This window comes from Zingiber officinale, chromosome 9A (assembly GCF_018446385.1).
Source record: "Zingiber officinale cultivar Zhangliang chromosome 9A, Zo_v1.1, whole genome shotgun sequence".
NCBI lineage: Eukaryota > Viridiplantae > Streptophyta > Magnoliopsida > Zingiberales > Zingiberaceae > Zingiber > Zingiber officinale.
This window is the reverse complement of record NC_056002.1, coordinates 99,224,464-99,243,309: the sequence shown is the minus strand read 5'-3', so window position 1 is coordinate 99,243,309 and position 18,846 is coordinate 99,224,464. Positions and strand designations below refer to the sequence as shown.

Genomic DNA, 18,846 nt, shown 5'->3' with positions numbered 1-18,846 from the left:
GAGGTGGTTGGTTGTAATCGGGGACCTAAGCCCGAGAGACATACCAAATTATGTATGGGTTGAGTTATGAACCGGGGACCTACGCCCGGGGAGCTTGCCTAATTATGTATGGGTTGAGTTATGAACCGGGGACCTATGCTTGAGGAGCTTGCCAAATTATGTATGGGTTGAGTTGTGAACCAAGGACCTACGCCCGGGGAGCTTGCCTAATTATGTATGGGTTGAGTTATGAATCAGGGACCCACGCCCGGGGATCTTGCCAAATTATGTATGGATAGTGGATTTGTTCCAAGGTTCGGATTCCTATCAACCTAGTGCTAGGATAGTTGTCTGATCAACAACTTATGTAATGGTACTGCTATGTGCAATCAAGCCACCACCATGATATGTTTATAAGCACGCATGCAAGTATGTTCATGTCATGTTCCTATTCATGCTTATGCTTATGTTCATGTTCATGTTACATTTTTATTTATGTTTATGCTAGGTATATGATTACATTATGTTATGTTGTGTTTATGGTTATGATTGTGTTATGATTATGTTATCTTCATGTTTATGTTTATATTTACATTAATGTTTATGAAAATGTTTATGATCATGTTCATGTTATGCTTATGCCTATGCCTATAGATCAAGTCAATCATTATGCTTAGTCCATCTATCATGCTTACTTTGTTGTTGTCACGCTTATGCTATTTTCTATGCTTATATTCATAGTATGTATGTAAGGAGGTCTTAAGTTACCATAGATATGGTTTCCTTAGTACATTAGATCATAGACGCTAACTAATGCATAATACTGTTTTGAGTATGCTGAGTCTCCCGACTCACAGTTTATAATTTTTCAGGCAATGAGTCACACCAGGACAGGAGGCATTGATCAGTGAGCCAGTTCGGAACAAGGGCAGTACAACCCGAAGACCATACCTTTTAAATTCCGCATTTAACTATGTTTTCTTTTGAATCGTCTATGTAAAATTTTGAAGGAACCATTATGGGAGTATGAGTAACTGATGTCCGTAGGTTATGTATTAGATATATAACATAATAATATGTATAAAATTAGGGATGTTACAAAACAAATGTCAACATCATCCATAATTACATTTCTTTATCACATTACAACACTAGCACTACTTAACCAGACCAAGTAACAAACACATCAAGTATATAGCTAAAAGAATTAAATTCACTATCACTAATATCCAGACCATGAGCGATACGTTCCAATTTCCCATATTATGTCCAAGAAAAGTAATGTGTTCACTTCCTACCCTTGACTCCACTTTGACAACATCCTAAAATGTATATCACTGGTGTCTTCATTAAGTCCAATATCGAACCTCACCCACTTTAAGCATTCATACGGCTTGCATCCATAATATAGTTGATCATGTTCGAAAGCGGAGAAGATGACAAGCTAGGGACGTGGCTCGAAGGTTGATGAGGCAAAGACTTCACACAGTCTTGCAACACAAAAGGCCTTAATGTCGGGTCGGGAAGGGGTTCTCGGCGTTGGCCCTCCGATGCTCAAGTCAGTTTCTAGAATAGTGGAGAATAAGAATGTTGTAGCAAAGAGCATATTCAATAATGAAGCATCACAAACCTCCACCTGTGGATGGAACCCCCTTTTTATAGTGTTATTGTAGCATCTGTTCACACATCTTAAAGCATGCATAGGTTTTTCAAAGCATCCTAGGAAAAGATAAGTCAAAAAGCGTCTCTGACACATTTCTTAAGTTAGTATGCAAATCTCTAATATGATAGGTTGGAAGCTTCTAAAGTACGATTTGCCTTCTGGACATGCTCTGTTGTCAGTGATGCAAGCTTCCCAAAATGTACAATGGGATATGCAAGGGGTCTCGTTGTAGGTCGACCGGTGGCCGCTCGGACTAGCTGTCCCTGTTCGGTCATGTCGTCCGCTATTGGCCTGCCCCCTTCTTTGCTTCTCAATTGTCAGTGGTTATGTTTGTCTGACCAACAATGCCACTTGATCGGTGAGGACTAGCCTTTCATGAATTGCCTCTTACTCTAGTCGCCACTATTGATGCAATTTTCCTAGGTCAAGGTTGGCTAGTTTAACTAAGCTTAAGTTGGCTCAAGCTTAAGTCTTGATGTTTGAATTTTGATGTTTGACAATATATGGAAATTACAGGTGCAATTATCCATTTAGATAGATTGTTGGTGTAATTCTCTTCTGATCAAGGTTTGACCAGTTTGATGTGAAGAAGAGTCAAGTAGGTCAAGGTTGACTGGACACTTGGCTAGAAAGTCCTAACTGGAGATTGGGTAAGGGAAAGTCCAACAGGAAGGTTTGCAGAAGATGAAAATCCAAGTGGGTCAGTGTTGACCAAACACTTAGTGTGAAAATCCTAATGAGTGAAGTCGGGCAGTGGAAAAATTCTAGTGAGTGAAACTAGGTGATGAGAAAAATCCTATTGAGTGAAACCAGGTGAAAGCCTTAATAAGTGAAGTTAGGTAGAGGAAAATCCTAGTAAATGAAGAAAGGTGAAAAGTTGTCACTTTGAGTTTATCCGATGCAATAATATATACGAAGCGAGCAAGTGAGCGAGATGAGCTATTCACCCTCTAGCTCTGAAGTGTCTCAACAAGTGGTATCAGAGCGAGATCTCTCTTTACCAGACTCATCGTCGGAAGGGCAATGAGCTAGAGGAAGTTGAAGTTCCAAAATTTCAACAAGTCAAGATTATCATCAAGGGAGCTCAACTTGAAGATAGATTTTCAAGATTAACTCAGGTATGATACAAGAGTACCTCTGTCATTCGTATCTACATGCTTTGATCTTTGGAAATCAAGGATCGAAAACTTCTTAATGATGGAGATAGAGCAACGGTTTGCTCTAATGGAAGGATTTGAGACTCTAAAGGATGACAAAGGCAAAATCCTCAAAAAGAGCGAATGAATCAAGGAGAAGATTCAAAGAAGCGAGGTCAATGACAAAATAACCAAATTGTTGGTCAACCTATTGTTGAGTAACATTTTGATTCAAATCGGAGAGTATGAAGATGTGAAGGAGTTTTGGAGCAAATTGGTGAAGATTCATGAAGTCCCCTCCACTGTACCAAATCAAGAAGAATCCAAAAAGGGAGACTTATTGATTAAGAGCAAGAGGAGTCAGAAGTTGAGAGATGCTCAAAATCCAAAGAAGAAGACAGTGAAGAAGGTATGATCCTCTAGAGAGTACAAAGACAAAGACAAAGGAGTGTACTCCTTATCTCATGTGCATGAGGATTCAGACGTTGAAAGATGCTCAACATCCAAGGATAAAGATGAAGAGACATCCACCTCAAGGATTGAGGGGGAGTGTAGATCATCAATGTCAAATCAAGAAAGAGCCTCTACATCCAGATCAAATAGAGAAGAAAGTGTCATCCCTACAAGCAAAGAAGGTATAACTATTTCAATTTGTAAAAATAAAGATCATTTGCTTTGAGTGTAGGAAAAGTGGGCACTATAAAAGCAAGTGCCCTAATTTGACTAAGAAGAAGGGTCAAGTAGCAATCAAGGTAAAGGAGAAGTCAAAGAAGACACAAGCCTTAGTACACAAAGGCAAGGAACACATTGTGTGTTTCGTGTGCAAGCAAAAGCGGCACTACCGGAGTCAATGCCCAAGGAGGAAGATTCCTGTCAAGAGTTAAGGAAGAAGCTTAAATCAAGGAGGGAGCTCTTAAGAGCAAACCCAAGATATCATTTATTGATGCAATTCTTCTAAGTAATGATAGAAAGCATGCTAGCTCAAATTTATATCACTTTAATGCTATTTATCATGAAAATAGAAAGCATGATAAAGTTAAAAAAAATATGTAGCATATCATGCCAAGATTACCGCACATAAGATTAGAAAGGTAAATAACAATTTAGGTTAAAAAACAAAAGAAAATAGATATATGCCTAAGAAAAAGAAAACTTAAGGTTTTAATGAAAAATCAAAATTTAAGGATTTATGAAAGGAAAATCACGTCTTGAAGTCAATACTTAATAAATTAAAAATGACCTTTAAGAAAATGACAAATGGTGTCCAAGGGTCAAATGGACAAAACTTAGGAATAGATAGATAAGAACCATCCAATGGTCATAGAGATGCGGGATACAAATCTAAAGCCAAGAAGGATGTGACTTTATACCATAGGGTTCCATATAGTTATGAAACTAACCCTAAGTCAAACGGTCAAGTTAAGGTAATAGGAGAAGTTATCCCTAGAAGCAACCTTAAAAGGACCAATGTGACTAAGGCTTTTAAGAAGCCTAACAATTAACTAAGAAGGTCACAAAAGAAGTTATCCCTAGAGTTGACGTAAAGGAATCTAGTGTGACCAAGGCTTCTAAGAAGCCTAGAAAGGTCATTAGAAAGGTAACTAGGGAAGTTATCTCTAGTAAGTACCTAACACATCCAAGGAACACCAATAGGTTTTGGGTTCCTGAAAGTGTGTTCTCTACATCCTAGATGGGTTTAAAGAGTGACAACTTTAATTGGAAGGGTAGTTAACCTAACCTTGAAGAAGTTGATACTTGGAGGACATTTTTAAGGTAGTTGTACTCCTTGAAAAAGAGAATGTTTAATTAGTTACTCTTTGAAAGAGTAAAATGTGCCAAAATTTAAGAAATTAGACTTAATTAAAATTGGCACAAATAGGAAGAGTAAAAAAAATGTCAAGTTGGGACTTTGGTATTTTCTTGGGAATCGAGGGTAATTTAGGATTATTTTTGGCTTAACAAATAGTTTAAGGATAGAAACACTTAGATAAATAATCTAGGTATTTTCCGTTATGTTAAATTGTCATGATTATTTGCCCATCATATGTCATGACATCAAATTTTACATTCATAATTGTTATAAAAAATAAAAAAATCATGTCATATCATACATCATCATGTAGCTATAATATGTTTTCTTTTGAAACTTATTCATTTTGATGTATGCCATAAATCATCATGCATTCTCTTAAATTCCTTGAATTTAAAGACAATGACATTAATCAATAAGTGACATCTTAGGTGAATGATCATTTTTTAAAATACCTAGATAGATATGCATGAACTCTTATATTAGGAAAAATCAATATCTACATCTTACAAAAATCATAAGTTAACTTCTATGTGTTGTAGTGCATATTAGATATAAGTGAGATGTTAAAATGATAAACAATACTCAAGATGTTGATTTAGTGCATCTGTTTGAGTTTTAACTTCATCAAAACACATAGATTATGTGTTATTCAATCATTGGGAAAGCTAGTATACAAGTCATGTGCATTTCGCCCAAAGAACATGATTAAAAATTGATTTTAAAAATTATTTCAAAATACTCTTGGAAAACCTTGGTGAAGACTATCTTTTGATAGAATTACCATTGTAGAGTTAGACATAAACTAGAGCAAAATATTAAAGTTTTCAATGGTTTCAAGTTTTGTGTCAATATTTGAAAATAGAATGTATTTTCATATAAAACTATTTTTCTCGTATAATATATGACTTAAATAATGTCTACGTAAAATTTTATGATTTTTGGAACACCATAAAGTTATTTAGGCATTTCTAAAATTTGGGCAAAAGTTTATTTCAGAAAAAACAAAATCTCAATCGATCAGTCAATTAATTGGGAGAGTTCAATAGATCAGTTGATCAATTGAACTGGGTTTTCCACGAACATAAGCTTGCAGAATTGATCAGTTGATCGATTGAATAGCTTTGATCAATTGAGCCCCAACCTCAATCGATTGGAAAAGCTGATTTTGGTTGTAAATGTTTGATTTCATTCATTTAAGCCACATTTAGTCATGTTAACAATGCTTAACCCTATAAAACTCATTTATGAATATTTAAGGATAGTTTTCTTGATGAAAATAAGAAAGGACTGGTTAAATAAGACTAAGTTGAAGTTTTAGGATAAGGTTTAATTTTAAAGTTGAATTTTAAACCTTAAAACTTCAAGTTTTAGGTTTCTTAAAGATTTAGAAATTTGAAGTCATTGTTAGTGCAATGACAGAAGTTTGGAGCGTGTTTTGAGGAGGAGCTACTCCTTAAAGACATGAATTAACTTTGTTTTACAACGAAATAGGAAGATTGGAAATCTTCATTGTGTTGAGTGTATGCTCTAAAATGAGCATTTGGACACAATGAAGGGTATGGAACCTTCGTTGTGATATTTTAAACAATAAGTGGATATCTATTTAAGGGAGAGTTTTTGATGTGTACCAAAGGGAGAGAATATAGGGTTTAAATCAGAAAACTCTCAATATTCATAGGGGGAGATTATGAAACCCTTATATTAAGGGGGGAGAATGAAGGAAACCCTCATTAATGGTTTTGCATGAAGAAGAAGTTGAGGCTATGGGATTAGCCTAACTTAAACATATTGTCAAATATCAAAAAAGGGAAGATTATTAGTATAATTTTCTTAAGTTAAGGTTGATCAGTTTGACTAAACTTGAGTTGGCTTAAGCTTGACTCTTGATATTTGAGTTTTGATATTTGACAATATATGAAAATTACAAGTACAATTGTCCGTTTGGGCAGATTATGTTGGACCCCGTGGTTATTTTGATGTGATCAACCAAGTTAGGTTAGGTCCTGTTGTTATTTGATCCCTGTGTCTAAGTGTGCAGGAACTTAAGAGTGCAGGAAGTCGAGCAGAAGACGCAGCTAGCGAGAAGGACGACACGGAGAGGGAACCGACGAGCTCGGTGCGTCCGAAGGACGAGAGAGCTGCGGAAGAGTACTCCGATGGACGAGAAGAGCGTGCGCGGCGTTCGAAGGACGAGAAGCCGGGATGGAAGCCTGCTCGAGGAAAAGGTCAGAAATTGGGTTCAGGTGAGCCCTATTCCGGTTGGCCACAATCACCCAAGCTATCGGAGCATTGGAAGCCAAAAGGAAGTGTAAAGGATCTGGAATGCTAGCTGAAGGCGCTCTCAATGAAGCAATGGAGGCGCCTGCGCTGTCCTCAACCTTGGAGGTGCCTCCAACAAGTGTTGAAGGCGCCTTCAACAATGGAGGTGCCTTCAACACTGCTTGAGGCGCCTCCAAGATGGTCAACTCGACCGTTTGAGCGCGGATAGAGTTTTATCCGCTTGACTTGGTTGGAGGCGCCCTCAAGGCTATTGGAGGTGCCTTGAACCCTCGAGATAAGATTTCCAGGAGCTATATAAAGGGCCCTAGTGTTAGGAAATAATCATTCATTCAAGCAATCAACTCTGTAATCATTCCTAGCAACCTCTGACCGTTCTAAGTGTGTAAAAAAAGCTTCTCCGCCTACAGTGAAGGAGATATTCTAGTGGAGCTGCTCAACCGCCTTGGATTAACAACCGTCTTGGTTGTAACTAAGTTAATTTCTGGTCTCCTTTTTATTTCTGCTTACTTTATTTGTTTAGTATTGCATTTTTGAGTTGAAAGTCTTGAGGAGGGTATACTTTGATTTTTCAGGCAACTCACCCCTCTCTTGCCGACCCCGCTACACCAACAGATTATTGGTGTAATTCCTCTCTAATCAAGGTTGTGTGAAGAAGAGTCAAGTAGGTCAAGGTTGACTGAATATTTGACTGGAAAGTCATAACTGGAGGTTGGGCAAGGACAAATCCAACGGAAAAGTTGGTAGAATATAAAAATCCAAGTGGATCAGTGTGGATCGGACACTTGGTGTGAAAATTCTAATGAGTGAAGTCAGGTAGTGGAAAAATCCTAGTGAGTGAAGTTAGGTGATGGGAAAAATCCTACTGAGTGAAGTCAAGTGAAAGTCTTAATGAATAAAACTAGGCAGAGGAAAATCTTGGTAAGTGAAGAAAGGTGAAAAGTCCTAGTGAGTGAAGCTAGAAAGTTGAAAAATCCTGGTGAGTGAAGCCAGACAGATGGAAAATCTTGATGAGTGAGACCAGGTGAAAGTCCTAGTGAGTGAAGTTATGCGGTGAGGAAGTCTTGGTGAGTGAAGCCAGGTGTGTGAAAATCCAAGTGGATCAAGGTTGACCAGACACCTAGTGTATGGAAGTTCAAGTGGGTCATGGAGGACCAGACTCTTGGCACGAGACGGTAAGTCCAAGTGGGTTAACGTTGACCGGACACTTGGCACAGAGAGAAAAATCTAAGTGGATCAAAGGATTGACCAAATATTGGTGACGAAGTCCCAGCAGGTCAAGATTGACTAGATGCTAGACATGAGAGAATCTCAATAGGTCACGGTTGACTGGATATTAGGATTTAGAACCTTAGACTTGAGTTAGTCAACTTAGGGTTGATAAATCGATCAACTGATCAATTGAACCAGAACTCAATCAATCAGTTAATCAATTGGGAGAGTTTTTGCGAGCAATGATAGCTCAATCGATCAGCAAATCGATTGGGGCTACGCCAATCGATGTTGATCGATTGGTGGCCACTCACACAAGAGCACAGTGTGCTTCCTAATCGATCAACAGATTGATTAGGGTAGGCTTTCTTGCGATGACACGAGGAAAGTCAGAATCGATTGGTCAATCGATTCCGAGGTCTTTTATGAAAGCACAGAAGGTTGCTGGATTGATCAGTCGATCGACCCAACTGCACCCAATCAATCAATCGATCAATTAGGAGATGATCATTGCGCAGGTTATGACTTCTAGACGGCTGGGATTGCTCGGTTCTTATGTAGCAATTGATTGGGAGTAAGCTCAATCGATTGCCCTAGATCGCGAAGTATAAAGGTGACAGTGAGATTCAAACGCAACAACTCTTCACTCGATCTTCTCCGCCAATTCTTGGAAGCTTAGGGTTGAGGTGTTGCTACACTTCCAAGCCTACAAGAGGCATTCATAAGCAACAAGAGATCAAGCAAGAAGATTTTTTTTTTTTATTTGTGTATTTAGTTCTTGTTTCGAGTTGTATTACTTGTGTGAGTTGTAAGAGGTTTCTCCACCTTCGGATTATTTCTGAGAATGGGTGTTTTTGATAGTAGAGAGAGTGCTCTGTATGGATCCTTAGATTAGTCATCTTTTTTTGAGGTGGATATCAAGTAAATCCTACCTAGTATTAGCATTAGGGAGTTTGTCACTTCGAGTTTATCCGTTGCAACAACATCTACGAAGCGAGCGAGATGAGCTATTTACCGCCCCTCTCCTCCCTAGCTTCGAGGTGTCCCAACAGCCGCTACCATAGGATGGTCGTTTGGCGTCCTTGCCTAGTCGACTGGGGGCTCCTGATCATTTCGTCCGATCTTCCGACCAAGGTCTTCCTCTATTTTTGACCTTGACATTCACGTTAGTAAGTCTTTTCCCCCTTTGACACTCCTTTGTAGGGCCCCTCTTCATTATCATATCAATAGTCTTCTTGGATTCTTGGTCGATCTAGAGACTTGTATCAATGCTCTTAGGCTGTAGTTCCTATATCATATAGTTTCAAATTTGGTATGATCGATGTTGCTGTTATTTGATGATGTCATTGCAACCTAATACTCAAAAAAAGGTAAAATTTGACAAAACTAAGCTAGATAGTAGCAATTTGTATAAGTAATGAAAAATTACTCATGTTTTTGAAAAATTTGACAAAATTTACTTAAAACAACCCCAACTTGCATAAAATACCTAAATTCACTCAAATAGTATCAATTTGGACAAAGAGAATAACATATCATATGTATATGTGCATTTGCAAGAACAATAATATTTAAATTCAACAAAATTTAATTAAAACTAGTACCAATTAGGATAAAAAATGTAGAATGAACATAACCACAACCATTCAATCAATAAAAGTCCTAAAAGGTTGCTCCAAAACAATCCCATACTTGCTGGTTGTTGTGACGGAGCTGCGACAATAGTAGACCTCAGAGACGGAACCACTATTGGTGCTGGAGTGATGAAATCCAAATTTAGGCCACCTTCTGCGAGATTTTGGAGTTGAAGTGATGACAACCGAGGACCACGATGGCAGAGATGGCGGAGATGGCGAAGCTGTAACTAACAATCGTCATAACCAATCAGATAAATGCAAAGGTCTTCTTTTGGTGGAGCATCGTCATTGGATAAAATCAGTCTTTTAGGGCACCTTTGAGATTTTGGAACTAGAGTCGACGGAATTGGAGTCGACGAAGTAAGAGCTATTAGAGTCGATGAAGGGAGGGGATGAGAAGTCAACAGAAGGAAGAAATCTGAACCGTGAGAAAAGTCAACGAAATGCCAAAGTTGTTCTAAAAGGGAAAAAAGAATTAAAAATTTCATCCAAAATGAAAAGAGATTTTATTTTTTCAATTGTCGTTTAACTAGTGGGACAATAAAATAGAGAGATATTAGGACAAAAATCTGAACTCTACGCCAACTATCCCCACGGTCGTGTAGCAGATGCACAGAAGGGGTGCGCAGCATACCAGGGCTCTGGTAATAATAACAAAAGATTAATATTTCATATATAATCAATCCTAGTTTATATAATATAACATTCGTATTTTGCTTTCGAATTAATTTATTTTGCCCCGTTTAAACGGCGGCGGGAACGGTTAAAATTTTGAATCACCACAAAATTATATATAAAACCCCCACGTTTTCCAGTATTCTCCATTAAGCAAAGCATGGAGAGTACCGTGGAATCCTATTCCTACCCCGGTTCCCCTCGCTCCTCCTCGTCGCCACCGCAGGCCGGAGGCGAAAGCGGCAGGAAGAGGAGGGCGGTGGCGAAGGGCATGCAGAAGACCTTCTCCAAGACCTCGATGCTGGTCAATTTCCTCCCCACCGGCACCCTCCTCACCTTCGAGCTCCTCCTCCCCTCGGCCTCCGGCGACGGATCGTGCTCCCTGGTGAGCACGCGCATGATCCAACTCCTTCTCGGCCTCTGCGCGCTCTCCTGTTTCTTCTTCCACTTCACCGACAGCTTCCGCGGCCCCGACGGGAAAGTCTACTACGGCTTCGTCACGCCGCGCGGCCTCGCCGTGTTCAAGTCCGGCCTCGGAGTGGAGGTGCCCAAGGAGGAACGGTACCGGATGGGGTTCGTCGACCTGGTGCACGCGCTGATGGCGGTGATGGTGTTCGCGTCCATCGCGCTGTCGGACCACCGAGTCACCAACTGCCTCCTCCCGCAGCAAGCCAAGGAGATGGACGAGGTCATGGAGACCTTCCCGTTGATGGTCGGCGTAGTCTGCAGCACCCTCTTCCTCGTCTTCCCCAACACGCGCTACGGCATCGGGTGCATGACCACTTGACTGAAGCATTTCCTCGAACAGCAAAATAAATGCTCCGCCGCTTCTTCTTCTTCTATTTCTTTCCCCTGTTTTTTTGGCTTCTCGATCAACTAACTCTGGATGCATTTTTTACCTTTTTGTCCTTCTCTTTTTTAAAAATTTCATTTGGGAGTTCGAAAATGTAGCAGCAATTCATTTAATTTACGAACAACGACGAGCCGTCCGTGTTTCGTTCTTCGCGGTCGATCGTTTAAATGAACGCTTGATGTTCGCCCGCCCTTTCTTCCTATGCGGGCACCCGTGGAACGAGTGAGTCTACCGATAACGATATGTGCCAGGACGCGGCGAGGGCCAACCGCATAGAGCGATCGCTGAGGAGATGGAGGGCTTTAAATTTTCCTCTCCATTTCTCCAAAGCGAGGCTTCAATCGCATTCTTGTTCCTCTTCGATCCGATACATTTCTGTTTGATCGATCGGATCGGGGGTTAGGCGCGAGGCGTTCCGATCGCGAGTCCTTCTGGGGATCCCAGATCCAATCTTCGCCTTGAACCCGTGAGTCGACGGTGTTTTCTTTTGCTGCGGAGTTTTTTTTTTCTTTTTGTTTTGCGTCGTTGATTTGTTGAAGAGAAATGGAATTTAGCGGCGTTCTGGTATCTTGGATTTTCAGAGCTGGGATTCTTGGGAGAGAATGGTTTTAGTGCGATTTGATTGCTCCAACGATGCGGATTTCTAGAGGTTTTGCTTTTTATGGAACTATCCTTTCTCGGATTTTGTTGAAGACGATGGCTTTTGTTTTTTTCGTTTTGCTGATGTTTGTGATTCACATCATCGCATGATTTGTTAGTTCTCTTAGAAACCAGAAAGGATAATAACAACAAAGTACTTGCCTGTTTTGTGGTCTAGAAAATATCGGAAGAGAACTCTCCAAGAACTGGCTGCGAGTTATGGTAATCCAGAGATTTTATGCCCCATTAGTATCTTGTTAACTTTGTGCTGTTTCACTGGAAGATTTGTCTTATCCACGGCAGTGATATTTTCCTTTTAAATGTTTTTACTCTTGTCTGATTTTCTTTGAACTAATGTACCTTTTTCTGTTTGGACCTTTTGTTTCGTTTTGCTTATAAAAACCAATCGAAGCTGATTTTCCAAGCGGAATTTGGGCCAGTGCTTGTGCAGGTAACCAATTCCTTGAGGCATCACGATGGCCATAAGGTCAAATTCAGGTGATGGAAGGACCAGGAGCTCAGTGTCCATTGTTTTCATAGTGGGTCTCTGCTGTTTTTTCTATGTTTTGGGTGCATGGCAGAGAAGCGGTTTTGGGAAGGGTGACAGTATCGCGCTACAGATTACTGAGCAGACAAAGTGCGCTAGCTCAGCCAATCTAAATTTTGAAACTCACCATGGAGGCAGCTTGACTGATTTTGACAATAATGAAGCTAAATCATTCGAGCCATGTGATGACAGTTATACTGATTACACACCATGCCAGGATCAGAGGCGAGCGATGACCTTTCCAAGAGAGAGCATGATCTACCGAGAGAGGCATTGCCCGCCTGATGAGGATAAGCTATATTGTCTTATTCCAGCACCAAAGGGTTATGTGACACCTTTCCCATGGCCTAAGAGTCGCGACTATGTTCCCTTTGCTAATGTACCTTACAAGAGCTTGACAGTTGAGAAAGCTGTTCAGAATTGGGTTCAGTATGAGGGCAGTGTGTTCAGGTTTCCTGGTGGAGGGACACAGTTCCCTCAAGGTGCAGATACATATATCGATCAACTTGCATCTGTTATTCCAATTAATAATGGAACTGTTAGAACTGCGTTGGATACTGGTTGTGGGGTATGCACTGCCTAGCTTTAAAATTGTCTATTAATACTAGTCCAATTTCAATTTAATAAGTAAAACTTTTGCACCCTGAGATATTTTGAACACCAGTTGATTCTGTAAAATTGCTTACTTGTAGGTTGCTAGTTGGGGTGCATATTTGTTGAAAAGAAATGTGTTGGCCATGTCATTTGCACCAAGGGACTCTCATGAGGCACAGGTACAGTTTGCACTAGAACGAGGTGTTCCTGCTGTCATTGGTGTACTGGGATCAATTAAGCTTCCATATCCATCAAGAGCCTTTGATATGGCTCACTGTTCAAGGTGTTTGATTCCATGGGGTGCAAATGGTGAGAGCCAATCACATGATTTCTTCATTTTCACATGTTATATGCACTGTCTGTTTATGGTAAATCATGGCACATCCAATGATTCTCCCACCATCCATTATTCACTTTTTTTTTCTTGTGTGTGTGTGTGTTCTCTTCCCAGATGGACTTTATATGATGGAAGTGGATAGGGTTCTCAGGCCTGGTGGTTATTGGGTCCTTTCAGGGCCTCCAATTAACTGGAACAATAACTATGTAGCATGGGATCGGACCAAAGAGGATCTTGAGGAGGAACAAAGGAAGATTGAGGACACTGCTGAACTTCTTTGTTGGGAAAAGGTTGCCGAGAGAGCTGAATTTGCTGTTTGGAGGAAGAGAATAAATGCCGAATCCTGCCCTGGAAGGCAACCTGAAACTCAAACAAATATGTGCAAAACAAACTCTGATGATGTTTGGTAAGTTATATTCCTTTTATCAACCGTGCAAGTTGCAATAAATGTTGTTTTGTCAATGCTTGTTTACTGCAGCTGTTCTGGCAACTGATTTGTTTTCAGTTGTCTGAAGCACTTTGAGTAGTGAATAATATAACTTAACATTTGCGTGTAAATTATTTATCATTCCTAAAGTCTGTCACATGTGATAATTTCAGGTACAAGATGATGGAAACATGCATAACCCCCTATCCTGAGGTTAGTGATTCTGAAGAGTTTGCTGGTGGGGAATTGAAGCCCTTTCCTGAAAGGTTAACTGCTATTCCACCTAGAATAGCTTCTGGCTCTCTAGCTGGATTCTCAATCAATTCATATCAAGAAGACAACAGAAAGTGGCAAAAGCATGTTAATGCTTATAAGAAAATCAACAAGTTGCTTGACAGTGGAAGGTATCGGAATGTTATGGATATGAATGCAGGTTTGGGTAGCTTTGCAGCTTCAATAGACTCTCCAAAGCTATGGGTGATGAATGTTGTTCCCACGATTGCGGATATATTGACATTAGGTGTTATCTATGAGCGAGGTTTAATTGGCATGTACCATGACTGGTATGTAAACATTCAGCACTATTTAATTATGATCTATTCTTTGTACTAATGTGAACATAAACTTGCTCTATTAATATATGATCTATTCTTAATTTAACATGAGCGTGTTACAATAGTAATATATGATTGCGCATCACAAATAATTGGGGCAAAAACTGCTTGATGATGATGATGATAATCCATGAGTTACCTTTTCCTTCTTGGTACAGGTGTGAAGCTTTTTCGACTTATCCAAGGACATATGATCTTATCCATGCCAATGGTGTTTTCAGCTTATACCATGAGAAGTAAGTTCATATATACTTTTGATCCACTGTTCATATATCTAAGGACAAACCATGCACTTGAATTATCAATGAACTGATGTCATTATTTGCTCATTTTCATCTCACCTCTTTTGGCATTACAAACAGGTGCAAAATGGAAGATATTCTTCTGGAGATGGACAGAATCTTGAGGCCTGAAGGTGCCGTCATATTCCGTGATCATGTTGACGTCCTGATAAAGGTGAAAAAGATGGTCGGTGGCATGAGATGGAGCACTCAGCTGGTCAACCATGAAGATGGTCCTTTCGTTCCTGAGAAGATCTTGGTTGCTGTAAAGCAGTATTGGGTTGGAGGAAACAAAGGCAACACAGAAGAATGAGTTTATGAGACAGACATGTATAGAGAACTGGTAATTACAGGACACTGCGCAGGAAATAGCTCCTCGAATGAGGAAATTGGGATTTCAATTTCCAGAGCCAACTTGAAGAACAAAAAAGAAGAAATCTTTTGGCTGGAGTTTATTTTTTCATCTATTTGCTTCTTCTTTTTTTCTCTAGAATCTTTGTGATTCCCTAGGGGTTTTAGCTTTTCTTGTTCATCGATTTTCTTTCATTACACTGATGTTTTCTTTTCCCTCAGAGATGAATGTGTTGGTTCTAATGTTTTCAGCCACTTGAGTTTTTTTTTTCCTTAAAGAGAAGTGGTCCAAATTTTGATTCGAGGGGTTTTAATCTGTATCTTTGATTATTCACTTGCTAATGACTAGAAATAAGTTAAAAGGATTAGAAGACTTTGATTTAATTTTATAAAAAAAAAATTGCAAAGCTCTAATCTCGATTGATACGCAAGAAAATACTTCGATAAAAAACAAAATCTAGTACATTTTCCAAAAACGGTCCGGTATCGAGTTGGATTCTGTGGGCCGATCGAATAGGCTCATGACGGGTCGGATCTGGCTGTGATCCAACACCCGTGATGACCGTTCATCTTCACGCGCGGTGACAGTTACCTCCATTGTCTGTCGTGTTGGATCTCTTCTGCTTCCGCCAGGTGGAAATATAGCGTCCTGGATCTCTTCTGCTTCCGAGTAATCCGCTTTGTAGTTTACTAACCTCCTCCTCCTCTCTCTCTCTCTGTCTCTCTCTCGACTCGGTGCATTGTTAGGGTATTTGCCCTCGAGAGGTTCGGCGACTGGGGAGATGGTGGCGGACAAGGGGAAGAGGTCGAAGGTGGAGGAGGAGGCCCCGTATCACATCGATGGCGAGCTTGTGCTCTCCATTGAAAAGCTTCAGGAGATCCAAGACGAGATCGAGAAGGTATCCAATTTCTAATGCCCTCGGAATTGACTCGGTGTGTTTTGTGTGCCTGCCCGATTGCGTAGGAGTAAATGCGCTGATAAAATTGCTCTTGTGCTTAACTTTGAGGTATCGATAAGGATCCCTGCAGATATTCGGAATGCTGGTGGTTGATCGACGTAGCCCTAATCCTTTGGCGGAAGATATCGACTTTTTTTTTTTTTTGATCTCTTATTCTTGCAACTTTACTATTCTCTGTTTAGTGTTCGCTTACTGAGTCAAACCTTTTTGTTTAATTGTTTTTATCTTGTATAGGTTAATGAGGAAGCAAGCGACAAAGTTTTAGAGATCGAACAAAAATACAACGAGATACGCAGGCCAATCTACAGAAGGAGGAATGAGATTATTCAATCTATTCCTGATTTTTGGTTAACTGCAGTATGCTGTGTTCTTTTCTTCTTCTTTTTTTTTTAAAAAAAAACAAACCTTAGCCAATTTTGGATTAATTTGGTCAAATTGTTCTTTACATGCAGTTTCTTAGCCATCCAGTAATTTCTGATCTTGTAACTGAGGAAGACCAAAAGGTATGATCTTTACACTCAGTGCTATTGTTCATGAACATATTCAAACTCGACTTTGGTTTTGCTGGCAATTCAAGTGCACTTTATTAAGTTCAGAATTCAATCCACTCAATGTTGTTTCTATTTTTTGTTTTCTGTTGCCATTCATTGTTTATAACCTTCTTAATGATGCTTAACGAGTTATGTAGCATTCTTCAGATCTTAAAGTACTTGGTGTCCTTAGATGTGGAAGATTTTAAAGATGTGAAGTCTGGCTACTCTATTACCTTTGTGAGTTTTATATTTTCTTCATGTGTTATCGATGCACTTGTTAGTCTTTAGCATTTTGATTTTGTTTTTCCTGTATGCGTAGAATTTCTCCCCAAACCCTTACTTCGAAGATACATGTTTGACAAAGACATATTCCTTTGATGAGGGAACAACTAACATAAATGGCACTACAATAAAGTGGAAGGAGGGAATGGCAAGAATTTTATAGTTTCATTTTTTTATTTCATCGTTCATTCGATTAGGTGTCTTGTTGCATCTTACTTCTTTTCTTTTCTTCAATTTTGTTTACAGAATATTGCAAACGGCATTTCTCATGAAAAGGAAGGGGGTAAGAGACCCTTAGTCGAAGAAAGGTTTGTAATTTGTGTCTTCCTATCTTGTATTAAAGACCATTCTAAAACGGCAATGTGCGACAATTTTAAGCCAAATAATTTAGAATTCAAATTTGTGACTGGTCCTCTTGTCCTAATTTTAGCAAGCATTAACCAATATTCTATGGTAGTTGGCAGGTTTTTGTTTTGTTGCTTTGCCTTTTGTCTATTGCGAATTACGAAAGTATATAAGTGCATAGCTTGTATAAAAACTTCTGAAGCCACAAAGATGATGGCACGTCTAGACAAATTAGCAATCGCTTATAGGATCACTATGTAACTTAAACATGCCCTAAGGCATAGCCGAGTTGGTTATCACATGACAGGTTTGCAAAATTGAGCAAGGGTTGAATCCTGGCAAAGACCGAGGAATTATCCTCCCATGTGATGGCTAGCTTCGGCTTTCTGATGTACTCCCTCCCAATGGTGTGGGGCAGTTGTGGGGGGTTGTTTCACCTTTTGGCAGGTTTGCAGAATTGCAGAACTATGTAACTTAAACATATGATATATGAGATTAGTCATTGTTCACTTGTTCTGTGATCCTATCAATTTCTAGCTTGATTTGTAATTTCTATAAGCTTTCTTCACTTGTGATTGCTATCGTCTTTTATTTCCTGCTGCAGTTTCTTTTCCTGGTTCAATGAGACTCAACCCAAAAATCTTGCAGAAGGATTCTCAGACGAGGTAAGTTTTCTGAAGCTGTAATAAGAGTATTTGTATATTTTTGATTCTCCCTGCTGTTTGTTAATGGTCATACCTTCCCTCTTACTCCGGAAATGATCGTTGATTATAACCTATTTGCACGCAGGTGGCTGAGATGTTAAAGGAAGATTTATGGCCGAATCCGTTGAAGTACTTCAACAATGTGCGTTGTTTTCTAATTGTTTTATTTCACATCATTTTAATAAATTATCGGTATACAATGTGACTGTGTGATCTATTATCGATAGTAAAAATGTCAACGTGTTTTTTGGCCTTTTGGTTTGTTCAGGAGATCGACGAGGAGGATTTTGATGGAGAGGAGGAAGATGAGCAGGTACTTCTGTGAACCATGAACTATTGCCATGTTTGATGTTAATTCTTCATCAGACCTTGCGTGAATTTGGTCACGGCGCCATGATTGTCTAACTATGCCCGTCTACATTAAATTTTCATATGCTATCACTGCATTTTAGTTAATCGTTACGGTTTAGATGGAACCTGTGATGCATTTGAACATACCTTGCACAGACTAGAATGTAAAATTTCATCTGTTAATCTTAGAATAGATACTGCTTCTTTACCCCCAACTTGCCATTGATTCATTTGGCAGAAAGGAACCGAACACGACGATGAAGATGAGTCAGGAGATGAAGACGGCGAAGGAGACGACAACTAAATAGTCACCAAAGCATTCTGAGAACAACTTTGCATGAATGGCATTATCAACTCTGGATGAACAAGAACGTTTTTTTTTTTGTTTGTTTGTTTTTTGCAGGCCTCGAAGTAGTATTAACTAACTGCAGGTTCATGGTCTGTTTGCTTTCTTCCTTTGTAGAGCATTTTGTTTACTGCTATTAATCTTAATGCAAGTTTATGGCATCAAATATTTCTTCCCTGGATCATATCTTCTTCTCCTATTTCTATGTTGTCTTTTTGGCCGCAGGTTCCATCAGTATCATTAAATGATGAAAATTCAAATTTCTCAATAATTTTTTCCCAGCGAAATTGA

At 39.4% G+C, this 18,846-nt stretch overlaps 3 protein-coding genes across 3 annotated transcripts; all 3 read left to right on the top strand.

The window, feature by feature from the left end:
- Positions 1 to 10,552: 10,552 nt before the first annotated feature.
- On the top strand, positions 10,553 to 11,185 carry LOC122019376 (protein DMP8-like). The gene has a single exon (XM_042576849.1). The coding sequence runs from the start codon at positions 10,553 to 10,555 to the stop codon at positions 11,177 to 11,179; it is 627 nt and encodes a 208-aa protein (XP_042432783.1). The 3' UTR covers positions 11,180 to 11,185.
- Positions 11,186 to 11,574: 389 nt separating this feature from the next.
- On the top strand, positions 11,575 to 15,285 carry LOC122018820 (probable methyltransferase PMT2). The gene is made up of 7 exons (XM_042576243.1): positions 11,575 to 11,711; positions 12,325 to 12,999; positions 13,124 to 13,334; positions 13,477 to 13,768; positions 13,963 to 14,352; positions 14,562 to 14,639; positions 14,766 to 15,285. The coding sequence occupies exons 2-7, from the start codon at positions 12,361 to 12,363 to the stop codon at positions 14,995 to 14,997; spliced, it is 1,842 nt and encodes a 613-aa protein (XP_042432177.1). The 5' UTR covers positions 11,575 to 11,711; positions 12,325 to 12,360; the 3' UTR covers positions 14,998 to 15,285.
- Positions 15,286 to 15,705: 420 nt separating this feature from the next.
- Positions 15,706 to 18,739, top strand: LOC122018822 (NAP1-related protein 2-like). Its single transcript, XM_042576248.1, has 10 exons — positions 15,706 to 15,934; positions 16,229 to 16,351; positions 16,447 to 16,497; positions 16,693 to 16,764; positions 16,847 to 16,957; positions 17,056 to 17,117; positions 17,759 to 17,819; positions 17,944 to 18,000; positions 18,127 to 18,171; positions 18,448 to 18,739. The coding sequence occupies exons 1-10, from the start codon at positions 15,818 to 15,820 to the stop codon at positions 18,511 to 18,513; spliced, it is 765 nt and encodes a 254-aa protein (XP_042432182.1). The 5' UTR covers positions 15,706 to 15,817; the 3' UTR covers positions 18,514 to 18,739.
- The last annotated feature ends 107 nt before the right edge of the window (positions 18,740 to 18,846 follow it).

Bases quoted from the DNA above. Each gene is read 5' to 3' on its own strand.
- LOC122019376 (XM_042576849.1), top strand. From the start codon at position 10,553: ATGGAGAGTACCGTGGAATCCTATTCCTACCCCGGTTCCCCTCGCTCC.
- LOC122018820 (XM_042576243.1), top strand. From the start codon at position 12,361: ATGGCCATAAGGTCAAATTCAGGTGATGGAAGGACCAGGAGCTCAGTG. The intron at 13,335-13,476 runs GTGAGAGCCAAT...TTCTCTTCCCAG, and splicing joins GATTCCATGGGGTGCAAATG to ATGGACTTTATATGATGGAA. The intron at 14,640-14,765 runs GTAAGTTCATAT...CATTACAAACAG, and splicing joins TTCAGCTTATACCATGAGAA to GTGCAAAATGGAAGATATTC.
- LOC122018822 (XM_042576248.1), top strand. From the start codon at position 15,818: ATGGTGGCGGACAAGGGGAAGAGGTCGAAGGTGGAGGAGGAGGCCCCG. The intron at 17,118-17,758 runs GTTTGTAATTTG...TTCCTGCTGCAG, and splicing joins AGACCCTTAGTCGAAGAAAG to TTTCTTTTCCTGGTTCAATG. The intron at 18,001-18,126 runs GTGCGTTGTTTT...TGGTTTGTTCAG, and splicing joins CGTTGAAGTACTTCAACAAT to GAGATCGACGAGGAGGATTT.